This window comes from Bidens hawaiensis, unplaced genomic scaffold (genome assembly GCF_021521415.1).
Source record: "Bidens hawaiensis isolate Kalapana, Puna unplaced genomic scaffold, B.hawaiensis_p1.1 tig00012010_1, whole genome shotgun sequence".
NCBI classification, from domain to species: domain Eukaryota; kingdom Viridiplantae; phylum Streptophyta; class Magnoliopsida; order Asterales; family Asteraceae; genus Bidens; species Bidens hawaiensis.
The window spans coordinates 42,145-56,524 of NW_027491964.1; the positions used below are offsets into that span (position 1 = coordinate 42,145).

The 14,380-nt window shown below is 33.0% G+C and overlaps 1 protein-coding gene and 3 non-coding genes across 4 annotated transcripts; all 4 read left to right on the top strand.

Moving 5' to 3' along the window:
• The first annotated feature begins 108 nt into the window (after positions 1-108).
• LOC143539719 (ribonuclease III domain-containing protein RNC1, chloroplastic-like) lies at positions 109-3,707 on the top strand. Its single transcript, XM_077032948.1, has 5 exons — positions 109-333; positions 1,737-1,941; positions 2,123-2,323; positions 2,411-2,497; positions 3,115-3,707. The coding sequence occupies exons 1-5, from the start codon at positions 197-199 to the stop codon at positions 3,433-3,435; spliced, it is 951 nt and encodes a 316-aa protein (XP_076889063.1). The 5' UTR covers positions 109-196; the 3' UTR covers positions 3,436-3,707.
• Positions 3,708-5,734: 2,027 nt separating this feature from the next.
• On the top strand, positions 5,735-5,816 carry LOC143539766 (small nucleolar RNA U83). The gene has a single exon (XR_013136495.1). It is a non-coding gene; the product is annotated as a small nucleolar RNA U83 (small nucleolar RNA).
• Positions 5,817-5,875: 59 nt separating this feature from the next.
• Positions 5,876-5,964, top strand: LOC143539764 (small nucleolar RNA snR60/Z15/Z230/Z193/J17). Its single transcript, XR_013136493.1, has one exon. It is a non-coding gene; the product is annotated as a small nucleolar RNA snR60/Z15/Z230/Z193/J17 (small nucleolar RNA).
• Positions 5,965-6,582: 618 nt separating this feature from the next.
• On the top strand, positions 6,583-6,684 carry LOC143539765 (small nucleolar RNA Z43). Its single transcript, XR_013136494.1, has one exon. It is a non-coding gene; the product is annotated as a small nucleolar RNA Z43 (small nucleolar RNA).
• The last annotated feature ends 7,696 nt before the right edge of the window (positions 6,685-14,380 follow it).

A 14,380-nucleotide genomic window follows, 5' to 3' on the forward strand; every position in this document is an offset into this window, starting at 1 on the left:
CCAACAAAAATAAAACACCCCCCAAAATATTCATCCTCAAACCACCTTTAGATGATGCCAAATTAGCCCAAAGATTCTTGAACTCACCTCAATTATCAATACGCACTCGAGGTTGGGGTTTTTGGGGTAGTATGTGCTGGAATTGGCGTTGGCGGAGTTTTTGTTGCAGAGGTACCTGAGGGAGTCGCCCGGGCCGATGAGGGAACGGGTGTATGCGTTGATTGGAAAGAGGTTTTTGCCGAAGTGGGTTAAGGCGGCTAGCTTGCAGAATTTGGTGTTTCAGTTTGATGATATGGATAAGCTTGTTAGGAAGGAACGAGAACCGCCCGCGAAGTAAGTTTGTTTGTTCTTGATGTTTGAAGTTGTTTTCTTGGATTGGATAGTAATTTGTTACTTTAAAATGAATATCATATTTGGATGTTTAGTATTTATATAGGAAAATGTCGTTTAAAAGGTTAAGTTTGAAGCCTTTTTAGTCTTGCTAAGTGATAAAATTAGGTTTATAATTGGGTTTTAAGTTAAAAGATTACATTTTTATATGTGCTTTAGTCTTGCTAAGTGAAAAAATAGGTCTGAAATTAGCCTTTTCAGTTGAAAAGATTACATTTTTATTATTTTTTTATTTAATTTAAGTTTTATTAGTTTGTTCTTGATGTTTAAAGTTATTTTCTTGGATTGGATAGTAATTTGTTACTTTGAAATGAATATCACATTTGGGTGTTTAGTATTTAATTAGGAAAATGTTGCTTAAAAGATTAAGTTTGAAGCCTTTTTAGTCTTGCTAAGTGATAAATTAGGTTTAAAATTGGGTGTAAGTTAAAAAGATGTACATTTTTATTTGTGCTTTAGTCTTGCTAAGTGACAAATTAGGTCTGAAGTTATCTTTAAGTTAAAAAGATTACATTTTTATTTGTGTTTGTTTGAGTGAAGTAAGTTTTCTTAGTTTGTTGTTCAGTATTTAAATAGGGAAATGTTGTTTAAAAGGTTAAGTTTGAAGCCTATATATTATTGCCAAGTGATAAAATTAGGTTTATAATTGGGATTAAGCTAAAAAGATTACATTTTTAAAATGAAGATTGCATTTAGGTGTTTAGTATTTAAATATGAAAATGCTGTTTAAAAGGTTTATGTTTTAAGGCTTTTTAGTCTTGCTAAGTGATAAACTTGTTAGGAAGGAACGAGAACCAACCGTTAAGTAAGTTTTCTTGGTTTGTTTAAAGTTGTTCTGCTGGGTTGTATAGTAAGTGGTTACATTGAAATGAAGTTGGTATCAACACGAGTTAAAAGTAAACTATAAACGTGAATATCTAAATTCAAGTCTAGAATAACATCATCCTTAAACTGATATATCTAAACAAAGGGTTTAAAATATGAAAATCAAATTGATTTTAGTAATGAATAAATTTGAGTGAACTATAAAGGAATGTAAATGAACGAACATAAATGAGCGTTCATGAGCGTAAATGAAAAACGGGACATTTGTTCGTGTTCGTTAATTCGTTTGTTTGATTTATTGAACAAAACATTGTGCTCGTGTTTGTTCGCTCATTAAACGAACGAACATAAACGATCTTCCTACCGAACGGTTTGCTGAACGTTTGGTTTGTTTACATGCTTATCCATTTTAATCTAGTTTTGAATATTTTGAAGATATTATTTTTGCTTTAGTCGTGCTAAGTGACATAATAGCTCTAAATTTATCTCTAAGTTAAAAAAGATTACATTTTTATTTGCAGGTCTGTGTTTTGGGCTTTGTTCGGAGCAATATATCTATGCTTTGGTATGCCCGAAGTTTACCGTGTACTTTTTGAAGTATTTGGAATGGATCTCGAAGATGAAGAATGCCAACCTAAATTAAGAAGACAACTTGAAGACGTTGACTATGTGTCTGCGGAATTTGAAGGAAGAAAACTCACTTGGCAAGAAGTTGCTGCTTATAAGGCAAGCTTTACTGAACTTATACTTAGGGGTATTTTAGTCATTTCACACGCACCTAACTAAAAACCAACACCTGAAGTCATTTCACTCGTACTTAACAAAGCATGCTTTGGTTTGAGATCTTGATCTAAGAAGTCAAATAATATGCATTTTTCATTTCACATTTCTTTATTTTCATTTGCAGCCTCCTGAAGACGCGCTTTTTGCTCACCCGAGGCTTTTTAGGGCTTGTGAACCACCGGGAATGCATCGGTTTAGAGGAAATATATGGGATTATGACTCTAGACCTCAAGTTATGAATACGTTAGGATATCCATTAAAAGTTAAAGATAGAATACCAGAAATTACTAATGCCAGAAACATAGAACTTGGCCTTGGGTTACAGGTGAAATTAATAAAAACTTTTAGAAAATTTTATTTATAAATTTTTATATTTGTTTATATAAATTTGTGATCATTTTTTGAAATCCAGCTTGCTTTCTTGCACCCTTCAAAGTACAAGTTTGAGCATCCTCGGTTTTGCTTTGAACGACTAGAATACGTAGGCCAAAAGATTCAAGTAAGCTTTTCATCTATATTTATTCTTGTTAATATTAGGACCGACACGACATGAAAATAATCAGGTTTTGTGTTGGCATATCTAATATTTTTATAAAACGCCTCGTGTTTAGGTTGACCTGTTTGGCTAGTTTAGTTAAACAGGTGGACCTGTTAACCCGTTTATGACCCAGTTTTTACATCCCGGTTAACATGTTTTCAACTTGATTATTACCCGTCAACCTGTTTGACACGTTTAGATAAATGAACTAAATTAGTTGTCTTCGGGTTGACATGATATGCAGCCCGTTTAGTTAAACAGGTCGACCCGCTAAAGCGCTAGCCTGTCAATGACCCATTTTTTTAACACACAAACCAGAGTAACATATTTACAAGCGTTTAGATAAATGGGTTAAACGGGTCGTGTTCGGGTTGACCTATAAGCCCGTTTAGGTAAACAGGTCGGCCCGCTAACCCATTTATGACTCATTTTTACAACTCGCCAATCCGCTTAACACGTTTGCAGCTTGATCATCACCTGTCAAACCGTTTGACACGTTTAGACATACGTGTCAAAAACATTGTTAATAAGCACATGATGTTTTTGAAAATCTTAATGTTGAAGGTCAACTTTTACAGGATCTAGTAATGGCGGAGAGGCTGCTTATAAAGCATATAGATGCACCGGGAACATGGTTACAAGAAAAACACCGAAGAATCCTAATGAACAAGTTTTGCGGCAAGTATTTAAGGGAAAAACATCTTCATCGGTTTATTATCTATAGCGAGGAGGTTCAAGATTCGTATGAGCATAACCGTAGGCTTAGGAACCCGGCCACCACCTCGGTCCAACAAGCCATTCATGGTCTTGCATACATGGTTTATGGCAAACCCGATGTTAGACGGCTCATGTTTGAGGTTTTTGACTTTGAACAAACTCAACCGAAAGCCGTCGTTTGAGTTTGACCGTGTGGTTTGACCAATTTGATTGTGTTGGATTTTTGGGATGGTTGTTGGTTACATGTAGATTAATGTATCATTTATTTGTTTGTTTTGACTAAATAGTTATTATATATGGGATTGTACAAGTAGTGAAGAATTGGTTGAGGGTACACAACAGGGGTAAAATGGGGTGTTATTTACAAATTATTCAAAAACATGTTTTGATGTTTAAGTTAATGTTTATACTTTGTCTAGTTATTAAAATGTTTTAGATCACATAATTTATAATATCTTTCTCTCGTTATTAGTTACCCAGTTACTTGGTGTAGATGTGTCTAGTATAATAAGTTTTAGTTACACGGTATGTGGTGAGTGTTTCCTCTTTACGTGGCACAAATATCTACTAAATGAACGTAAATAACATTCGCCTGTCTAAGTCTATAATAAATTTTAGTTACGCGATATACGATGAGCCTTTCGTTGTTACATGTCACAATTATCTACTAGATGAACATAACTAACATTCGTCTATTAAACGTGTGCACACCCATGTATGTGTCAGCTTTTCATATCTCGTTACTTTTCACATATATACACATCTATTGTCTTATGCTGTCGTCATACGTTGTTTTTTTAATGGTTTTATATATAACATATTGTTTTATGAACATAGTTCTTGTTTAAATCTTTAATCTTAAACAAGTTTCTTACAAACTTCATTTGATCCTAACTACATACATGTTTCACCAAATACATTTTTTATTTACTTAAGTAACCAAATATGCACATGTTTCACCATTTTCATATTTCTAAATGTATAATACTTATGAACTGCCTAGAAAGAACACCTCAAATATATCAATGTTAGCTTCCATTGCCTCATTATGACCAGACCAAACATGGGACATTAAGACCAAATCTATGACTTTCTATTTTTATTTTATTTTTCAAGAATCATAACCAAACAAACCAATTTCACTTTTGGAACTTGACCCAATTAGTCATCCAACTTGTCTTATATGTAATTTTTTTATATGTAATGTTACAAGTTGGATGACTAAATGAGTCAAACATATATAGAAGGTAACATTACATATAAAAAATTAAGAATATAGTGAGATACGCTATGGAAACTTAACCAAAGAGTTATACTGAAGACGTTAAACATATGCTTTGTTGTTACCGAAGGTTAGTGTCATTGATAAGGCATGAATATAATTCATACGATTCTTTGATTTGACAAAGATATGTTAAAGCAAACTAGTTGAAATGGTTTTGCCGTGGGTGTATATGTATTGGTGCCATTTTCGGTCCTCTTCATTTGTTTCTTAAATCTTACGTTATGTCTAAGCTATGATGACGGTAGCGTATGTTGCATCCATAACATATACATGAGCTTAAAATGTTAAGATAATTTTTTTCTTTCACATACCTAGACCCAAACCCAACGCAACATGCAGACACTACTAAATACCAATTAAGTTCTAAATCTTAAAAAGCAAATTTCCTGGACCCGCAAGAAGCCAAGAAGTGGTTGTTAGTAGGGCCGTCCAAACCGCTCGTCACTCGAACTTGCTCGGCACTCGCTCGAAAAATTGCTTGCTCGTTTTTTCGCTCGATTGTAAACGAGCAACTCTGCTCAGTTCGGTTCGAATATTTTTAATTTATTTTAGATATAATTATATATGAACAAATATATAAATATATAGACAAAACACATAAATATAAGCTTACAATTTTTTAAACCCCTTAAAATTTGTCATATTCCGTCAACTTTAAGTTTATTTACATGATCATTATATTTCAATTCAAACTTATTTTTAATATAAATTTACAATCTATTACACTTTGTCTAAAAACTACAAATTTGTTTATAATATATATTGTTTACAACCTTCAAATTTGTTTCTTATCAAAAATTTTAAAGTGAAAAAAAAAATTCCCGAAATTGCTCAATGTTCGATCGAAAAATGCTCGATTTGATTATGGCTCGTTTTGGTTTTCGCTCAGTTCGAATTTCAGCCGTTCGGTTCAGTTGTAAACGAGCAAGCCTTCGCTCGGTTCGTGAACAAACCCAGTTATTAGAGCAGCCTGGTTCATTCATTCATTCCCAAACCCACTTGTAACCAAGGCCCAATCGATAGGATACCCTCTATAAGACAAACAACACAATCCAGGATCAAACATCATCCTCCCACCTTTCTTTATTTCGATAAAATTTTGTTCATATTATTATTAGTTGTCTTTTGTTTATTCTAATCTTCTAATCTTCTCTATGAGGCCACCTGCTGCTTTTTTAGTATTTTTTTCATATACAAACCAATGATGATTAGATATGTTTTTGCGTAATGTATGATTATTCATGATTACATTCATTCTACTGCCTTCCTTCTGAGGTTTGTTAATTGTTATGTTTTTGCTGATTTTATTATTTTTATATTTCGAATTATGGTTTTGACAAGTTCATATGATGATTAAACTGCATAGTTCAAATGAATCTCTGTGATTAGAAATCTTTTAGTCTTTCGCTCCTATCTGATGAACTCTCAATATTTGGGATGAACTCTCAATGTTAGAGGTTATTAGTATTTGAATCGGACTTAAATAACTCGAAATTCGATTGCATTTGAATTTGATGGTTTGAATTCGATTTCCAGTTATTTTGAATTTAATTCGGTTCGAACTCAATTTTAGTATTCTATTTTCGAATCAAATACAAATTTATAATTACAGATTCTTTTTTAAATTTTACATTTTATATTTATTATATTTATGTATACTCATGAATAGATAAATACATAAATCTTTTGAGTTATAATAGAGATTTCATCATTTTGGTTTATATTTAATTATTTAATGTAACTGGCATTGATAACATTTAATGATTTATTTATTTTATGGACTTGTGTTTTTTTGTTAAAAAACTTAAAAATAGTGGCAAAAAACTTAAAATTTTTTAGTGGCTTTATAATAAAAATCGAATTAGCTATTCTGAATCCCAATTGAACCGAGTTTGTTTAATTTATTTCGAATTCGTATTGAATTTTAATCCAGCTTCAAAATTTTAAAATTCGCTTGATTCTCTTTGATTATTGGAAATTTGATTTGTTAAACATCGATTACTCTTATATCAAGTTATGTTTACTTTTTTTATTTTATAAAGTGGGATTATGATGAATCTATGTGATAAGGTCTCGTTCGTCGTAATGGTGATTAATAGTCACCTTGCCGACCATTCTGTTATATCACCATCCATAAACTGAATCCCATAAATTATTTTATTTAGTTTTTGGCAGATGATTAAGAAAAACATACACAATGACAAGTATATGTCTGAATCAAACTATGTTGTAAATCTGTTTTAAAGATGCCGCTTTATGTTTTATTGTTACTGTATACTTGGTTTTATTTTTAAAAGGTTCTTATTGTTTTTACTAATGGTTATTGTGATGCAGGTTTGTCCTAAATTGGTACAGGTATTTATACGATATTCGATTAATCAGGATTATTTGGGATGTTCTCAATCGGATATATGGTGTTTTAGATATCCGAATTTCGAATGTCTGAAATTTTTGAATAGTGGATTTCTATATCCGAGTTTGTATCCAAAGTTTCGGATATTCGACTTTAGGATATCTGAAATGAATTAAAAAAAAGAAAAGAAAATTCAGTCCTTGTTTAATAATTCTATTGTTTACACCTACCTTCTTGGGACAATGGTGAACGATCCAAGTTTCTTTGTGGCTAACTTAAACCGTTAAAGGTATAGTCATCAATGATAACGGCATCGGTCATAGAGGAAAGCAGTTTAAAATTGCTGACGTTAAAGGCGAGAGCGTCGGTAGCTTTGTCAACGTCGGACGGTCGTAAAGTAACGTAAAGGTGAAAGGAATAACAGTTAGGAGAGCTTTGAAGGAGGCAATGGCGCGTGTAACTGTTTTTTACAAATTTATTAAAACGTGTGAGAAACCAATTGGCGTTCGTATGAATAGTGCCCCTTTGTGTGATAACCGAAACTTGCTATTTTGTATTATATATAACTAGGAATTTAACCCTCAGGGTTGCGGGGGGCGCGACGTTGAAATGAATGCGAACACGTAAGTGAACCGGAACGAACTCACAAACATCTAAACATGCTTTTGTGTCTCAAAACGAAAATGCAACAAAGAAATATATGACCAAACTTTAAAAAAATCAAAATGTGACCAGACCTACAAAGTAAGCACACATGCATTACTTATTGCTATGTGGCGCCTTAAAACTCGAATTGTTAGTACAAATTGTAATCAGTGCATAAAGTAACACGATTATAACCAATAACAATTATTATAGTGCTTGTATTGCAATTGTTTGTACACCATTAGTGATTTTAACTTTGACTTGCAAAAGTCAAACTGACGCCAAAAGAAAGATCAACATTACTGTAATTGTCATGACCACTCTAACTCTGAATGTTTTTATCCGTATCATTTATATTCGGATCTTTACTTTCGCTGGCATTTTCAATTTCAATTTCAATAGGACCAAGACTGCCCGTTGATTTACTTAGCCTACTTAGACTTGCAAAAGTCAAACTGACAAATCAATTCAGTCAATAAAATGTGTGGTCATCACACAATGAAGTTCATCGGTTTGAAGTTAAGATTGCATGTATAGTTTGGTAATCATATATAATGTGATAAACTAATCCATGTTTGTAGATTATTAGTTTAAGAGTTCTATTGTAAAAAATCTTTATATTCATGTTGCAATTAGTTTATGTACAGGAAAAACAAAGCATCTTTAGCCTTCCATGTTTTCAAATCCGTTTAAGGACTCGTCAAACCTGACTAACACCCGGGTTAAATAGACATGAGGGTCAATTAGCAGGTCTATGTAATGGCATTACCCGCAGACTCATTTCGATTATTACAATTGTTTTAAGAACTTACTCCATGTAGTACCTAAACCATTACTTGTTCAAATCTTTAATCTTAAACAAGTTTCTTACAAACTTCATTTGATCCCAACTACAAACATGTTTCACCAAACACATTTGTTATTTGCTTAAGTAACCAAATATGCACATATTTCACCACTTTCATATTTCTAAATATATAATACTTATGAACCAACCTAGAAAGAGCACTTCAAAATAAAATAATAATAGAAAGTCATAGCATTGGTCTTAATGTCCCATGTTTGGTCTGGTCCTAAAGAGGCAAAGGAAGCTAACATAAAGGAAGCTAACATAAAATGTTAGCTTCCTTTGCCTCTTTAGGACCAGACCAAACATGGGACATTAAGACCAAAGCTATGACTTTCTATTATTATTTTATTTTCAACAATCATAACCAAACAAACTAATTTCACTTTTGGAACTTACCCTTTTAGTCATCCAACTTGTCTCATTTTCATGTTCACAATATTTTCAAGTTTTCTAAATCTTAAATATGAATTATAATAAATCACTTCTTTCTATTAAAGGAACACCAGCTCGAGACGCCAATTGGGGTGCTTTCTTCCTAACGCAACCCATTCATCAATCGCTTAACACCCGGTGTTCAACGAATATGTAGTGGTGCCACGTAGGGGTGTTCTTCGGGTTCGTTTTTTGGGTCGGGTTCTTCGGGTTTCAAAGTTTTAAATCTTGACCCGAAACCCAACCCGAATCTCTCACGGGTTTTTCGAGTTCCGGTAATTCGGGTTCGGGTTTTTTCGGGTTGGGTTAATCGGGGTTCGAGTATCCTAGAAAACAAAACAAAAAACAAAAAAAATATTAAAAACTACAATGCTAAAACTAAAATAACATATTATTTTTTGCTCGTAAGCAAATAATCAAATAATAAATCAATATAACTTGATAAAACAATCCAAAAGAAGAGTAAAACTAACTCGAACTATAATCTCTTTCAATCGGGCATGATTTAGTTGTTCGATTACGGTTGCTATTAGTAATAAACGGAAAACATATATTAACAACAAACAATCGATCTATAATAGTTGTAATGACAACAATCGATTATGACTAGATTTTGATAACTTTAGTGGCTAAGACTAAGCATATTATACCTAAATATATATTTAATTTCAAAACTAAAAGTTTGTTCGGGTTATTCGGGTTGACCCGAAACTTATAAATCAAACCCGAGAACCAACCCGAATTACTTCGGTTCGGGTTCGGGTTAGTCTTTTCTCGGGTTCGGGTTTTTCGGGACGGGTTAGTTTGGGTTCGGGTACGTGTTTTCTCGGTTTGGGTTTCGGGTAAAAGTGACAGCCTTAGTGCCACGCCCAACTCCACCTAAGCATGAAACACCCTTAACATCCAAAAGGGTGGTGTGATCGAGCGTTTGGAGAGAGGCATCGTGAAGGGTAAAACATGGGGCAAGGTGGTTAGCTTATTTTTGGTTAGCTTATTTTTTTCTAATTTCTTACGCAATCAAAACATTACGTATCGTATTTTTCTTTTTTATTTTTCTTTGGCGAATGCCCTTTTTGGAAAAATCGCTCAGAGCCTGGGAGAAGTTTTTGGATTGTCCCCCGACAGAAGGCGGTTTTTGAATGCTTACAAGGTCCTCATGCCCAAGATTTTCTGACCGTCATCCCGATTGATGGCTTGGGCCAAAGCATGTCTGCGGTCGAGTATAGGGCCATTCTTAAGTACCGTTTGATGGTCCCAATGTACCCAGAAGACGAAACATGTCCGATCTGCCGTAAGGCCTGCCTGGATAAATTCGGAGAGCATGCGGTTCATTGCAAGGAGATGCCTGGGTTCAAATACCGACATGATTGGGTGCGGGACGATCTTTGGGACATCTTAAGGCGAGCTGGGATATCAGCTAAAAAGGAAGCCCCCGTAAACTTCCTTACAGACCCCACGGAAGGGAGATCCACTCTACGACCGGCAGATTTGCTCGTCTTTGGTTGGGCCGGGGGAAAACACGCTTGTGTTGACCTCACAGGGGTATCTCCCTTAGCTGGTTTGAGGGATAATGGGTTTGTAGCTGGGCAAGCAATGAAAAGGGCTGAAACGAAGAAGGTGGAGAAACATGCTAAAGCCTGCGAAGAGAACCAACATGTTTTTGTCCCTCTGGCTTTTGATACATTTGGCTCCTTGGCACCGGAAGCTATCCGTTTTCTAACCAGGGTTCAACAGGTTGTGCATAGCAATGTGTCGACTCCAAAGGGGCAGGGGTATGTCTTTAGCAGGTTAGGGTTTGCAATTCAGAAAGGGGTGACAGCGCAGCTTGTTGCCCGCCTACCTGCTATATTGATGTAATATCTATGTTTCTACATATTGGAACCCAATTTTTGACACATCTAAATAAAGAAGATGAGTATATCAAAGAAAAAGTTCTGTATTTATATTTCATGTGAAATCATTACACACCAGTTTATCTTTATTTTAGCACCGAAACTTCACGCACACAATGAAAATGTGGTACGTGACACTTTGTTCACGTATCATGTATACCGAATGTAACATTACATATAAAAACTAAGAATATAGTGAGATACGCTATGGAAACTTAACCAAAAAGTTATACTAAAGACGTTAAACATATACTTTGTTGTTATCGAAGGTTAGTGTCATTGATAAGCATGAATAGAATACATATGAATATTTGATTTGACAAAGATATGATAAAGCAAATTAGCAATATTATTCTCCATTTACTCCTACAAAAACTATTTTAATCATTATTATACTACCTTAATTTCAACAACCACCATTGAAAAGGTCAACTTGCCGTATTCCATTTTCTAATCTATTGTTATTTTAAAATTAAATCTATTTTATTATACTAATGTAAATTCTATGTAAATTCAATAATTAAAGGTTAAGTCGTTTTCCTTAATATTTTGTAACTAATAGTATCCTATTTGAATATTTTCATTAATGTTGATGGATTCCTTATTCATATGTATTTTAATAGAAAAGTATTAATAATATAAAGTCGTTTTATTTATTAAAATTATTAAACATTATTGTTTATTCAAGGAAACGGTTTGTGAATTCATTTACTAAAGTCTTGGATGAGAGTTTACTATTTAAAGTTAATGACTTTTGGAGCCTCATACACAAACATTTAGTGCATTTTTTTTAAGTTGCATGTGACCCTTTCACTTAAATTAAACTAACCATTTACACCTCATATTTTTATGCATGTCTTTTCTTTTTTTCAAAACAAATTTCTAGCAACTTAACAAGTGTCTCATTCACAAGTCATAATGTTTTTCTATTTATCACTCTAATAATATGGCGTTTTATAAATTTTCGAATAAACTGTTGCAGCATGCTTATTTTTATCCACGACCTTTAAATGTAAGTTTTATTTAAAATTAAATTTCATGTATTAATATACAAATCATCTAAGCACCTATATACACACATTAAATCTATATGCATATTCAACCTCAAATTTTTCCATGATTCTTGCCCATGTCACAACATGTGTAGTGGGTTTATGTAAAGGTTTTAGTGCACATAATTTTTTAACTCCGTTTATGTAAAGGTTGTGTATCAATGAGTTTTTTTTTGAACGACCTTCCTTTGTCACAGACCACCGCACTCTTCAAAATTAAAGATCCCAGTTGTCTCATTTTGATCAAACTATGTTGTCTTAGCTGAGTTCACGCTGACTTTAGAGTTTGGCTAGGTAGTTTCCCTGGGAAACCATACCGCCAGCTGCCACTTGACAATCGTGGTGTCACAAGAGCATAACTCTCTAGCGTAACGCACAGCGAAACGAAAACCCGGGTGAGCTCAGAGTTCTAGATGATAACCTCGCAAGACTTAGGTTAAATAATTTTTTTTTGTCATAATTCACAAAAAGTATCATAAAATGAAGCTTGATCATGTCTCTACTGATAAAACTCAAACCTCCTGTCACTAAACATGTCTTAATGTCTCAAGTGTAGTTAAAGGGATGTTTGGTTCATTCATATCTGAATGAGCCTATGTCCCATTCAGCAACAACAATAAGTCTGAATAATTCAGACCTAATTTTAACTATTCAAATATTTTTTTCGTTTGAAACCAAACAGTCTGAAGTCTGAATGAATCAGATGTTATAAGTTAATGATAATAATAATAATAAAAAAATATTAGGAATGTGTGATATTTAGTTTGGATTCAAAAGGGACGGTTGGGTCAATGTCAAACTAAATGGGCCCCACATTTCGTGGACCGCTTCTTGCGTTGAATTCCACGGATGCTTCTTTCTTTATTTGTGTTCCGTAAAACACGCTTTGGCTTCCCACTTATCACTCCACTTTTAATTTCCCTTCGTTTCTTGACTTCAAAGTTTTGTTTAAAACTTACTTGGTCACCACTACGTACAACAACTATTTTCAATGTGAATAGCCATAGCTACTATTTTTTCTTGTTCTTATTAAAACTTACTTGATTATCACCACGTACAACAACTTATACTTCTACTTAAAAATTGAATCTATTAGGAAATATTAACTCTTTTTAAAGATAATCTAAAGGTATTTATGGTCAATCATTCATGTTAGAAGTGTAAACAAGTGGAACCACTTGTAAGCTATTTTAGATTGGTTTGCTAAAAGCTCGAATCTAGACATGCTTAAACAAACTCAAGCTTAGCACGAGTCTTAACCTGAAAATAAGATTGTACAATAAAAAAAACTTGATTAGCACATGGACTTCACGTATCGAGCTTTATTTAGGCTCGCGGGTCTGAATGAGCCTATTATTTATATACATTTTATTTAACATATTAAAGAAAATATCTGCATAAAATTTTATAAAATATTTAGTAAATAATAAATGAGACGAACTTGAATTTGAAATTAAAATTATTCATGGATCGAGCTTGAGCTCAACTTGGCTACGCCTCTAATTCACGTTACAACAATTGTTTCGTTCCTGTTACTCGTTTAATAATAGCTTGTTAATGTGAAACTGTTCATTAGCATCATATTCTTTTGATTAAAAAATATTCATTCCAAGAACGAATGTCTATAATTTTCTTTATCTTAACTTGGTGAAAAGTGAATTGGTAATAAAATTCATGGTCGTTGCTTTAACCATTTGATTTGAGAGGATAAGTTTAATGTCATTTTAGAACATTTGGTTTAAATGTATGAGTTTAAATCGTTGATAACTCCATAATTAGGTATATCATACTTGGGTTCCGTTTAAAAGATTATATTCTATTCTTTCTTGTTCTATCAATTCATCAATCACATTTTTAAAACCCAAACAAACAAGAAACCACATAATTTACTTTTAAGTTTTAAGGAATAAATAGATTTTTTCTACATGTAGTCAAAGATACTTCAAATAAATTAAAGTGTATCATACAAGGAATACAAAAGTTACATTTATCACCACCACCAACTCAACAAGTAAAGTTACATTTATCACCACCACCAAATTAATGGACTTATAAAGTTTTAGATGTTAAAATTAAACATTTTATAAATTATTTCTTTACTTCCTCTCTTTTCAAGATCTATAAACTTATTATACTTAAGTTTACTAGTGGAAGTTGGTGCTACAATTCATATATATTCTTTATTATTGTATTTGTTTTAAATATGTGTATTTTTTTTAAATGTTAACTTGTTGAATTTATTATGTGGGTTTAGTTCCCGGACATAACGAACCTATCCGATACCAAACATAATCCCATCAATTCGCCATCGCAACGCTCTTGTTTTACCAACACCCGCGTTCTACCGACCGAATAAACATCATTTTAAATATGTAATTGTTTGTATTATAAAGACATAAACTATACAAACGCCACTACTATTTTGTGCGTTTTCAAACTTATTTTTTATGTTTAGTTTCGACACTGTAACAAACCAAACTAATATTGACCGAATTTGTGTCGCTTTAATCAAATAAACTAAAAAAAATAATAATGTATCGATACCCTTTTGGACATTAATTTTATTTTTCAAAAAAATAATAATGTACAGATACCAATATCCAGTGCTGCAAAAATCC